Genomic DNA, 11,764 nt, shown 5'->3' on the forward strand with positions numbered 1-11,764 from the left:
CACTGGGATTGTGCAACCCTTTGCACCAGGATCATGCAGTCCCTTTGCACTGGTATTGTGCATCCCTTTGCAGCTCCTTGCTCCAGAACCATGCAACCCTTTGCACCAGGATCGTGCAGTGCACCAGGATCGTGCAGCTCCTTGCTCCAGGGTTTCCCACCTCCTTGCACCAAGCTCACAACATTCCTTGCACTGGTGCCAGTTGTGGCCATGGAGGGACAGCAGTGACCTGGGGCCAGGCAGGTGGTGGGGAGCAGCACGGGGGGGTTTGTCCCCTCCAGAGGGGACAGAGCACAGTGGGACCGGGTCTCCAGGCTGCCCATGGGTGGCACCAGGATGGTGTTTCCTTCCCTGGCTGCCAGCTCCCTGCTCTGCAGGACCCACTGGGTCAAATTGGGTTTGAAACCACAGATTTAAGGGGTGCCCACATGCCCCAGCAGGGTGACTGTCACCTGAGGAGGAGATGGGGGTGATGGAGCCTTCAGTGGACCCTTCAGACCCTGAGGACCAGTTCAGGTCCCCAGCACTGCCCTGATCCATCTGACACTACATCCAGCAGCTCCTCTCAGGAGGAGAATCCAGACACCCAAAGCTTTGGTCCCATCCGTGTCCCATCCCTTCCCTCTCCTCGCCCATCCTTTGAGACAGCAGCAATGAATTTTTTTTTTTACCCCTTGAGAGGCAAACCAGGGCGTTTTCCTCAGCCTGAGGGTCCTTGCATGACACTTTTCAATCCTTCATTTCTTTGCAAGTAGGTGTGAGCTGTTCCCCCAAACCAAGAGCTGTTCACACGCAGCTCCAAGTCTCTGCCCATCCTGCTCCAAACTGGTTCCTGAAGCCTCCAGCCACCTCCTCGGCTCAGCCCTGGAGTCCCTGAGGTCACAAAGGTAAATCTGCCCTCAGAGGTGCTGAGCTCTTCACCCTCCCAGGTGGGAGATGGATTTAGGAGCAGCCTGGCTCGTAGCCTTCATCCCACCACTTAATTACTTCATTAAAAATACCTGGTCACCCCAGTTTCCCAGCCAGCCCCACCAAGGATCCAGTTCCCAATCAAAACAGGTTATCTCCTAATTTATTTTTTTTTTCCCAGAAATCCAAAGCCTCCACACAGAGCTGAAAGCCCAGGCAGTGCCTGGAAACCTGAAGCAGGAGCTCAGACTTTGTTAGTGCCTCAAGAAGAGCTGTGCCAGCCCCTGCTCCCCCCCAGCAGTGAGATTTCCAGCCCCTTTATTCACTTCCAGGAGATTTGGAGATGATTCCTCCCCAGCTGAGGCTTTCAGGGAGGATGAGGCATTGCAGGGACAAAGCAGCCCTGCTCAGCATCCCTAAACTGAGAGGGCAAAGCCCACCCTGTTGTTGCCCAGGTCAAAAATGGAATAATAGTGCCAGAGGAAGATGTTGCCAAGGATCCAGAGGGGTTGGGAACTGGTAGAGGGGACGTATGTGCTCTCCACCCCAAGGGTGCAGACCCCGTTGTTCTGTTGGAGGGGGGAAAAAAAAAAAAAAAAAGAGGAAATTTCAGTTTGGGAGCAGGATCAGAGCAGGATCAGAGCCTCCTTACAGTCCCAGAAAAGCTGGAATGGGGTGGTGGGCATTACAGCCCCCAGGCTGCTGGAAGCCTCAGGGCTTGGGAAGAAACTCTTTGACTTTCTCTGGAGCAAAACTGCCCCACGGTGGCAAAGGGGTGTGGGGAATGCTGAAATGACACCTACATTTAGGATATAGACAGAAGGACACCTACATTTAGGACATAGACAGAAGGAGGCAGTGGTAGCTGGGCCCCACTGATGGCAAAGTAGAGGGTGGGCATGGTGGGGACACTGCCACAATCAACAAGCAGCTGCAAAAGAAGCAAAGAGGGACAAAAGGGTCAAAACCCCCAGGCTGGGGACTCTCCATCCCCTGCCTGTAACCCTGGCAGGGGTTCCCTGAGGATCAGCCCAGTTCTGATCCTCCTATCCTGGTTTTATCCTATTTTTGTTGCCAGGAGCAGTCCATAGCTCAGCAAAGCATCCTTCCTACCTACCCCTTGGTCACTCTCCTCCACACCCAGCTCCTGCAGGAAAGCTGACATGAATTTTCCTGGGATGGTCAGCAGGAATGTCCCGGTGTCCACAATTCCCTGACAACCTTGGCTACACCAACCCGTGGCTGCCAGCCCGATGGAGAACCTGAAGAGAGCAGCAGAAAAGGCAGCAGAAAGAGCTCAACCCTTCCCCTAAGCCCCAGTGCAGCACTTACTCCTCAATCCCAATCTTCCAGTAGAATTCCTGGATCACAGGAGCCCAGAAAACCTCCCCGGAGTAGAGCTGGGGATCAACTCCTCCAAGGATGACTTCTCCACCATAACTAAAGGTTGGGTGGCTGCAGAGACACAATAATTAAGCCCCACATGATGAGGGGTGGATGGAGGGTGAAAAAAAGAGAAGGATGGGTCCAGGTTGGGGCTTTGAGAGCTCTCAGGAGAGGTCTCACCGTGAGTAGTAGAAGCTGAAGATGGGTTCACTGAGCTGGTTCTGCTGCAGCATGTTCTGCAGCACTGTGTTGTATCCTTCAATGCCAACACCTGGATAAGACATTCCCAAAATCCCATCGAAGTCCAGGGAGTAAAAGGGTCTGCTGGGCTCATCCAGGCTCAGGCCAAACTCCTGGTTCCTGAGGCTGATGTTCTGGATCTCGAGGGAGAGAAAAGATGCTGGGAGATGGGGGCTTGGCAGTGCTGGGGTCGTGGTTGGATTTGATGATCCTAAAAGTCTTTGCCAATCATTTTATGATTTCATGCTGGCATTTTGGACTCCCTCCCTTTGTAGCATTATCCTGGCTGGGATGTTTTGGGAAGAGTCAGAGGGAAGGTGAGAAGGAAGGTTCAGAAGGTAAATCTGCACTGTGTCAGTTTATAAATCACAAGTCTCAGCACAGAACATTTTTTTCTGTCCTGTAATGACAAAGCTCAGCCACCAGTGCCCAAAACAAACATTTAAGGCCCAAGAAATCCCTCAGCCCAGAGCAGTGATGGGTGACCCAGAGTTTGGTGGCAGCATCACACAAACCCTACAGAGGAGATCCAGGCAGTAATACCCAAAAGAAAAAAAAAAAAAAAAAACTACTTTTCAGCCACCTCCTAAGTTTTTAACCGACTTGGACTGCTCCCAGCTGTGGTCACCTCCCACCCTGATTGCAGCAAGGTCTCAAATGTCACTTACTGTCACTGTGTCATACCCTAAAGCCACCCACAGGTCACCAAACCCATAGCTGAGGGTGTAGGTCACATCAGTGCCCAAGAAGGTGGATGATAAGCTGGAGTTGAACCTGGCATGATCTTCTGCAATGAGAGAAAGTCCCAGCCCCCAGGTCACATCCTGCCCTCCCTTCAGCATCCCTGTCCCCACATGGGGACCCCAGCTAAGGGGCTCCCCAGACCCCCCAAAACCAAGGAGGTGGCAGCAAGAAGAGAGCAAACCCCCTCAGTTTGCCCTGATTTCCTTCTCCTTGGAGCTCCAGCCCACAAGGGATCTCTAAAGAACAGCTCAGCCCCTCTGTGCCCCCCAGGGGATGCTCACCACAAGCTGGGGTCTGGCAGTAGGTGGAGGGCACCCACAGGTTGGCAGAACCAGTGTCAAACAGCACCAGGAAATTCTGGGGGGGGGTCCCAATGCTGATCTCCCCGAAGTAGAAGGACTGTGAAGAAGGAGGTGGAGAGAAATCCATCAATCCAATAGTTAGTGGTTTGGGTTTTGATTTTTATTTTTTTTTAATGAGTTTTCAGCTCTCTGCCCTCTGCTAGGTGTGGATCCCAAACTGCTGTGGGGCTGGAGAGAGGGCTTGGAATCCCTGAGAGCATCCAGGACAGCTAAAACATGGCAAGGGACAACGAGTTGCCAACAATATAACTCCAGGAGTAGATCAGGAGTAGTAGATCTGCTCTAAACCCATCAAACTTTACTTTTTCTGAGAAGGGGAATCAATTCAGGGTAAGATGTGCTGCTGCTTCATCTCTCAGCTCTGGGACATGGGCTACAATTACAGCAAAACTCCTGCCCATTAAGGGAGTGGAACATCTCCCTTCTGAGGAAAGGCTGAGGGAGCTGGGTCTCTTTAGTTTGGAGAAAAGGAGACTGAGGGGTGACCTCATCAATGTTTTCAACTATGTAAGGGGTGAGTGTCAGGGAGATGGAGTTAGGCTCTTCTCAGTGGTGACCAGTGATAGGACAAGGGGTAATGGGTGTAAATTGGAGCACAGGAGGTTCAAGTTGAATATCTGGAAAAATTGTTTTCCTGTAAGGGTGACAGAGCCCTGGAACAGGCTGCCCAGGGGGGTCGTGGAGTCTCCTTCACTGGAGACATTCAAAACCCACCTGGACACGTTCCTATGAGAAGTGCTCTAGGTGGCCCTGCTCTGGCAGGGGGGGTTGGACTAGATGATCTTTCGAGGTCCCTTCCAACCCCAAGGATTCTGTGATTCTATGCCCAGTACAGCCCCTGGGACTCGTGAGCAGGGATGGAGCCGAGCTCATCCTGAGAATCCCACAGGAAAGGAAGAGAGCATCCCCAAAAATTGGAGCCAGGGGGCTCAGAGGAGGAAGGAGAAGCTTGAATACTTACATCCAGGTAGTTCCTTAGTGGTTCATAAGCCAGAGCATGAATGAGCTGAGCTTTCCTTCCAGGATCCCCTCCGAGGTCCTCCAGCCCCCCCTGCTCTCTCCTCACCTCCTGCACGGATCTGCCTTTCCTCAGGGGGATCCTGCAGGGGATGGAGAGGGCAGCAAGATGCTGAGGGACCAGATGGACCCATCCACATCTTCACCCCACATCCCTGCACCCAGCCCAGCCCCAGGGCTCACCTCACCATCCCTTCCCTCAATGGGAGGCAGAGCAGGACCAGCACCAACCACCTCATGGTCCTGGGTGCTGGTGGCTCCATGGCAGCTCCTCACCTTGGCCAGCCCAGGGGGTATTTAGGCAGGAGCTGTGCCCAACCCTGCTCCAGACACCCCTTGGCTCTATCTCTGCACCCACACACCCACCCCAAGGTGTTATCACTGCAGCCACCCTGATTTCTCCCTCCTTCCCTGGCTGGTTGGGTGCTAAGAGAGCAGCCCTGATACCCAGTCCAAACATCTGGTATCTGATGAAAAGCAAAATTCTGTTGTTATCAAGAAGCTGAAGTGGTTTTTCTCTTGCCTTCAGCACCAGAAAAACAAAGGCAAAACACACCCTGGAGAGCAAATGGGAATGTGTGGTGCTGGTCTCCCCCTTTGCACCCATCCAGGCAGGAATTGCCATGGGCTGGCAGGATTTCTTCCCACCCAATATAAAGCTTGTCCAAACCCCTCAATCACACTTAGCAGGAGCCAGCAGGGGGGATTTTCCAGCCTCCCAGGACCCAGCAGGCACTCCCAAAGTTGTCTCTTTGCAGGCGTTTGCCCTTTCTCATCCCACTCTTCCCTGCCCCCCAGCTCTGGAGGTTCCCCCCAGGGAAGCTGAGATGGGGGCAGCTCCAGAGAGACCCTGAAAAGCCTTTACCTGCCCACTGCAACCACCCAACCATCTCCAAAAGCCACTTGGATTTCCTGCACTTTATTATCCATGGCAAAGTTACAGCCAGGATGCTCAGGTCACACATCTGGGGTGTCAGGGGTGATGTCTCCAAGATGCTTTGAGTGATGCTCATGGCAGCCAGGTAGGAGATGCAGGGGGGGGGGGGGGGTGAGTCCAGGAATTAATTTCCAGGGGATTTTTAGGCCTGGGAGACCCTTTCCTCCCCTTGGCAAGGTGCCACCAGCCCTGCCAGGTCACTGAGCACCCATCCTGGTGGCTGATTCCCCAAGGATGCTGCTCAACAACTCTGCCACTGGGGGACAGTGACCACCCCCATGTCCCCATCAGCCTCATCTCCCATGGAAAACCTAAGGAGACAAACACAGCTCAGTGCTTTGAGCCTGCTCAGGACCCCCCCACCCCCAAACCACCCCCCCAAACCCCTTCCTCCTCCACCACAGCCTGATGGCTCTGCCTTTGCTGGGATGGATCCTGCAGGGAGCAAAGGGAAGAGCCATGGTCAGCCCTGTCCTGTCCCTTTTTGCCACCTCTGCTGCCAGAGGAGCTTTTGCTCTCAGAAACTTCCCTGGTTTATGATGGGGGGGGGAAATAATGCCCCCCCTGCTATCCCTGCCCATCTAATCTCTGTCTGCCTGCACTCAGCTTGTGTCAATATTTTGACAGCAAGCACAGAGGTGTTTGTGTCCTTTCTCTGGTGAAGTGACAGAGCTATTAATATATCTGGTAATGAGCTCCAAGGAGAAATAGCTTCTAAGAAACCAGTCTGGATCCTGGGAAAGACTGGTGGGAGCCCAGCCTTATCCCAACCAAGGTGTTCCTGGTCCCCTTTGGCCACAGACCACGCTTCCTGATGCTCCTGCTGTTGCTTTGCCTGAGGGAATAACCCCACTTCAGGATTTAGGGGTCATTTGGATGTCACAGCCCCCCTGCTCTGACCTCATATTCCCCCTCTGACTTCATCCCAAGGCTTTGTTAAACCTCATCCAGCTGCAAGGAAGGGTTTAGTGCCTTCCCACATGCACCTCTGAGGTTGGGGGAGGCTTCCCCGTGGTACCCAGGAAGAAGGAGGGAGGTGGGGACCAACTTGCCCCATGGCTTTATCCCCCTGGATTGCCCCAATCCCACTAAGGATGTTCCCAGCCACATCCCAGCACCTGATGGCACTGAGCAGAATTGGGTTTGGGGGGAATTCCTCAGGGAATTCCTGTTCCCAGAGCTCTGGCTGGTGTTTAAACCCAACCCCAAGGACATTTTGGTCTCCCTGGCACCACAGTCAGGTGCACAAACTTCACACCTGGAAAAAGAAAGAATTCCCTGGCAGGAATCAAGCCCAGGACCCTTGTTCTGGGTTTGTCCCTCACTGAGGACAGGGAGGACAGAAGGGGGGTGCAGCCAGGCCCAAAGAAAGCTTTCCAGAACCCCAAAATCTGCAGTACCCAGCTGGGTCACACAAGCCTGGCAGAAGGGACAGGCTGGGGGACATCTTCATACCCAAGGGCTCAAGAGAGCACCAGGAGCTTCCTCAGCCCCCAGCTCCATCCTTCACTGTCAGTAAAGGCTGAGCCTCTGTCCTGCAGCCCTCAGGAGCCCCCAGCCTGGCACATCCCTTAGCAAGAAAGCCAAATTCATCACCTCCAGACCTGAACCAACCCAGGGAGAGCTTCCCCTGGTGCTGTCTCAGCAGAAATCTGCCCTGGGGAGTTGATCCCCAGCTCTTGGCTTTGCTGGAGCCAGGCAGCCCATCAGCCTGTGCTCAGTTGTCACTCAACAGACTCAGAAGGTCAGAGCCCATTTGGGAGCTTGAGGTTTATTTGTAACACGAGCCTGTGAGAAACACACTTGGACACAGCTCCTGGAGGGACACAGGGAGGAATATCAAGGGCTTGAGGAACTTTCTAGGGCTGGCTGAGGGGGAGGTTTGGCCAGAAAAGGGGCTGCAGCCACCCCTCTACACCGAGGGGGCAAAGCCAACCCGGTTGTTGGCCATGTCAAAGATGGTGTAATATTCCCTGAGGAAGACATCACCAAAGATCCAGAGTGGCTGCCCGTTCTGGGAAGGCAGGTAGGTGGCCTCAATCCCAACTGTGCAGTAGCCTTGGCTCTGTCAGAGGGGAAAAAAAGGGAGTCAAGAGCCTCAGACAAACAGCAGGACCCTGGCAGCTGGGCTGCAGGGAGGTGGGAGCTGCCCAGAAGGGTGGGGAGGGCATCATTGCCAGGTCAAGAAACACCAAATCCTTTGCTGAGCCTCAAGGACTCAGCAGGATGGAGCTGTTCAGCCCATACATACGTTTAAGATGTAGGTGGATGGGTAGAGGGGCAGAGGTACCCCACTGATGATGAAGGTGATGGTGGGCAAGTTCTGGACATTATTGCAGTCGACTGCATACTGAAGAGAGAGAAAGAAAAAGAGATTATGGCTGGACCAGGACCCACTGTGAGAGGAGAGATCCCCCTGCATGTGGGGGGACACCCACTTCATCCCCTGGCAGGGCCACATCCCCAGCCAGCCTGCACAACCACCTCCTGGAGGTGCCACAAGAGTTTTGTGGGACCTGGTCAAAACCCCTGGGTTCCAGCTGCTCCATCCCCACTTCCAGAGCATCCCCCAGCCTTACCCCATAGCTGGTCAGCTGGGCCCCCACAGCCTGCAGGAAGCTTTCCATGTATTCCTGGGGCACTGTCAGCAGGGATGTCCCCGTGTCCACGATGGCCTGGCAGCCCTGCCTGCACCAGCCTGTTGGTGACTGCCCAATGGCAAACCTGGGAGGAGAACATCATCACTTTTAGTTGCCACTGGGCAACTCAACCTGCCTCTCAGCTGGATCTGTAAGTCTGGGATTGGAGAATCATGGAATGGTTTGAGTTGGAAGGGACCTCAAGGGTCATTCAGTGCCACCCTCTCACCTCTCACCAGCTCAGCTTGCTCCAAGCCCCATCCAACCTCTCCTTCAACACTTCCAGGGGCTCACTACCCTCACACCAAGGAATTTTTTCCTAATGTCCCACCTCAATCTCCCCTCTTCCAGCTCAGGGATGCTCTGAAATGCAGTGCCTGACCCCTGCTTGGAGCCCACTCCTCCTGCAATGGTTTCAGCTTCATCTGGAGGGCAGCTGGAACATCCTCAGCACATGGATCATTCCCATCAGCTGGAGACACAACTCACCCATCAACTGGGACCTGCCAGTAGAGCTCCTGGGTCACTGGTGCCCAAACAATGTCCCCACGGAAGAGCTGAGGGTCAATTCCTCCCAGGACGAGCTCTCCCCCATACTCATAGGTGGGTTGGCTGCAAAGAAACCACAGAATTCCAGTGAACTCCAAGTGAACTGGGAGGGCTGGAGAGGGACAGATTCACAAGGGAGCTGCTTGGGGACAGGCAGAGGGACACCCCAGGATGTGGCCCCAGCAGATTTTTGTTACCGAGAGAAGTAGAAGCTGAAGATGGGATTGGAGAGCTGGTTCTGCTGCAGCATGTTCTGCAGGGGGGTTGGGGTCCCTCCCACTGCCAGGGAGGGATAGGCCATTCCCAGGATCCCATCAAACTCGGCGTAGTAGAAGGGTTGGGTTGGTTCATTCTCACTGAGCCCAAACTCCTGGCTTGTAACCCTGATGCTCTGGATCTGGAAGGAAAAGGGAACACCAGGATAGGCTGAAGGAGTGGACAAAGCCAAAGCCCCAAAGGTCCTTGCAAGGTCACAGTTGGGGAAAACACAGAATAGAATCAGTTGGAGTGGAAAATTAAAGGTCATTGAGTCCAACTCAGTGCTGCCCACTCACCCCATGTCCCTCATCCCCACATCCCCAGGGCTCTAAAACCCCTCCAGGCATGATGGGGACTCCAGCCCTGCCCTGGGCAGCCTGGGCCAGGCCCTGACAACCCTTTCCAGGGAGAAATTGTTCCCCAGCTCCAACCTAAACCTCCCCTGGCACAACTTGAGGCCAAAAGTTCCTCTCATCCCATTACTTGTTCCTTGGGAGCAGAGTCTGAACCCGTCCGGGCTCCAACCTCCTCTCAGGGAGCTGTAGAGGCTCAACACCTCCAGGTCCTTCAGCTTCTCCTTGAGCCATCCCAAGGCAGCTGGGAAAATTGTCAGGAATTGGGTTAAAACAAAGCAAAAATCTCCCTGGGTCAGTGCCAGTGACAAAAACCCCTTCACAGCTGCTCTGCCCATCCCAGGCCTTGGTTTGCCCTAGTTTTGTCTCCATGGGACATGAGATCAGCCCTGAGGATGTCCCCAGGCTCCTTCCACCAGTGCTCGGGACATGGTACCCAGGAGGACGGGGATGGAGATGGAGGAGATGGAGATGATGGAGGAGATGGAGATGATGGAGGAGATGGAGATGATGGAGATGATGGAGGAGATGGAGGAGATGGAGGAGATGGAGGAGATGGAGGAGATGGAGGAGATGGAGGAGATGGAGGAGATGGAGGAGATGGAGGAGATGGAGATGATGGAGATGATGGAGATGATGGAGATGATGGAGATGATGGAGATGATGGAGATGATGGAGATGATGGAGATGATGGAGATGGGTTTGGACTCACCCTGAGTGTGTCATAGCCCAGCAGCACAGTCAGGGTGCCACTGCCATAGGAGAGGGTGAAGGACTGACCAGTGCTGATGAAGGTGGAAGACTCTTGGGGGTTGAATTTCTGGTGGTTGACTGCAGGGGAAAGAGGGGGACTCAGGGTGATGGGGAGAGGGGGGTCAGGGTGATGGGGAGAGGGTCAGGGTGATGGGGAAGGGGTCAGGGTGATGGGGAAGGGGTCAGGGTGATGGGAAGGAAGCTCAGGGTGATGGGGAGGGGGCTCAGAGTGATGGGGAGAGGGTCAGGGTGATGGGGAGAGGGTCAGGGTGATGGGGAGAGGGTCAGGGTGATGGGGAAGGGGTCAGGGTGATGGGGAAGGGGTCAGGGTGATGGGGAGGGGGCTCAGGGTGATGGGGAGGGGGTCAGGGTGATGGGAAGGAAGCTCAGGGTGATGGGGAGGGGGCTCAGGGTGATGGGGAGAGGGTCAGGGTGATGGGGAGGGGGTCAGGGTGATGGGGAAGGGGTCAGGGTGATGGGGAGAGGGTCAGGTTGATGGGGAGGGGGCTCAGGGTAATGGGAAGGGGTCAGGGTGATGGGGAAGGGGTCAGAGTGATGGGGCACTCACAGCATGCTGGTGTCTGGCAGTAGTTGGAAGGAACCCAGAGGTTGGAGGAACCAGTGTCAAAGAGCACCAAGAAGCTTTGGGGGGGGTCCCCAATACTGATCTCCCCAAAGTAGGAAGCCTGCAGAGAAGAGATGGAGCAGCTCCATGAGCCTAGCACCAGTATTCCCAGTGCCTTGCTGGGTGCTGGGGAATGCCAGGCTCACTCTTGCATGTGCAAAATAAGCAGGAAAGGACTAGAAAAAAAATATAATCTCCCCTTGTTTTTGCTCCTCCAAGCTACAACATCAAATATTTAATATCAAATATTTATTTATCTGCTTCCTCTTGTAAAGCAAGAGTTTTCATAGCAGGGTCTGGGGGTGGGGGGGCCACACACACCATTTTTCCAAAGTTGAAAATAAAAGCTTAAAAAGAGTGGGGGAAAATAACAATCCCTCATTCCTGGAGGCTCAGGATGATTCTGGCAGCTGGGAAGGAGGAGGAGGGAAAGGGGAGGTGATGGAACAGGGGAACCTGGGCTACTCACATCCATGTGGCTGGTTATGGGCTCAAACACAACGTAGTTGTCAGAGGTTTTGTATTTCTTGCCTGGATCAAGCTTCATTTTCTTCAGGTACTCCTCCAGCACTCCTGCCTCTCTCATTTTCTCCCGGATGGACTTGGCTTTCCTCAGTTTGACTCTGTACAGGGGGAAAAAACAAACCAAAACCCCAAACTCCAGATCAGGAGAAAGTTTGGGATTTTTCAGGTTCCTTTGAACTCTGCTCTGCTGGGATTCATCTGCTCAGCTGCCCTGAGAGCAGGGGACAACCTGGCTGGGGAGCAGCATGGTCCCTGGAGGTGCTGGAGCCTGGTTTGCTTTGCTCAGCATCCTCAGGGCAGCAGTGGTGCAGCCCATGGAGGTCCCAGCTGCAGCTTTTCCACCTTTACCCCATTCCTCCTTTTCCCCACTCACCTCACCAGTCCCTCCGAGAGCTGGAGACACAACAGGGCCAGGAGAAACCACTTCATGGTGCAGGAATTGCCCCCCATCTTCTCTGGGAGAAGGT

At 54.2% G+C, this 11,764-nt stretch overlaps 2 protein-coding genes across 2 annotated transcripts; both read right to left on the reverse strand.

Moving 5' to 3' along the window:
- Nucleotides 1–1,325: 1,325 nt before the first annotated feature.
- Nucleotides 1,326–4,897, reverse strand: LOC103533567 (gastricsin). The gene is made up of 9 exons (XM_008499445.2): nucleotides 4,842–4,897; nucleotides 4,603–4,741; nucleotides 3,561–3,678; nucleotides 3,204–3,322; nucleotides 2,476–2,675; nucleotides 2,242–2,364; nucleotides 2,027–2,171; nucleotides 1,742–1,840; nucleotides 1,326–1,478 (listed from the first exon to the last, which is right to left on the reverse strand). The coding sequence occupies exons 1-9, from the start codon at nucleotides 4,895–4,897 to the stop codon at nucleotides 1,326–1,328; spliced, it is 1,152 nt and encodes a 383-aa protein (XP_008497667.2).
- Nucleotides 4,898–7,358: 2,461 nt separating this feature from the next.
- Nucleotides 7,359–11,764, reverse strand: LOC103533568 (gastricsin-like). The gene is made up of 9 exons (XM_030465458.1): nucleotides 11,671–11,764; nucleotides 11,242–11,395; nucleotides 10,716–10,833; nucleotides 10,107–10,225; nucleotides 8,981–9,180; nucleotides 8,724–8,846; nucleotides 8,175–8,319; nucleotides 7,847–7,945; nucleotides 7,359–7,660 (listed from the first exon to the last, which is right to left on the reverse strand). Exons 1-9 carry the CDS (start codon nucleotides 11,745–11,747, stop codon nucleotides 7,508–7,510), a joined length of 1,188 nt encoding a protein of 395 aa, XP_030321318.1. The 5' UTR covers nucleotides 11,748–11,764; the 3' UTR covers nucleotides 7,359–7,507.

Source organism: Calypte anna, chromosome 26 (genome assembly GCF_003957555.1).
Source record: "Calypte anna isolate BGI_N300 chromosome 26, bCalAnn1_v1.p, whole genome shotgun sequence".
Classification (NCBI taxonomy): domain Eukaryota; kingdom Metazoa; phylum Chordata; class Aves; order Apodiformes; family Trochilidae; genus Calypte; species Calypte anna.

Bases quoted from the DNA above. Each gene is read 5' to 3' on its own strand.
- LOC103533568 (XM_030465458.1), bottom strand. From the start codon at position 11,747: ATGGGGGGCAATTCCTGCACCATGAAGTGGTTTCTCCTGGCCCTGTTG. The intron at 9,181-10,106 runs GTGAGTCCAAAC...TTTTCCTTCCAG, and splicing joins TGGGCTATGACACACTCAGG to ATCCAGAGCATCAGGGTTAC. The intron at 7,946-8,174 runs GTAAGGCTGGGG...CTCTCTCTTCAG, and splicing joins CCCAGCTGACCAGCTATGGG to TATGCAGTCGACTGCAATAA.
- LOC103533567 (XM_008499445.2), bottom strand. From the start codon at position 4,897: ATGAGGTGGTTGGTGCTGGTCCTGCTCTGCCTCCCATTGAGGGAAGGG. The intron at 2,172-2,241 runs GTAAGTGCTGCA...TGCTCTCTTCAG, and splicing joins TGGAAGATTGGGATTGAGGA to GTTCTCCATCGGGCTGGCAG. The intron at 1,841-2,026 runs GTAGGTAGGAAG...CTTCTTTTGCAG, and splicing joins TGGAGGAGAGTGACCAAGGG to CTGCTTGTTGATTGTGGCAG.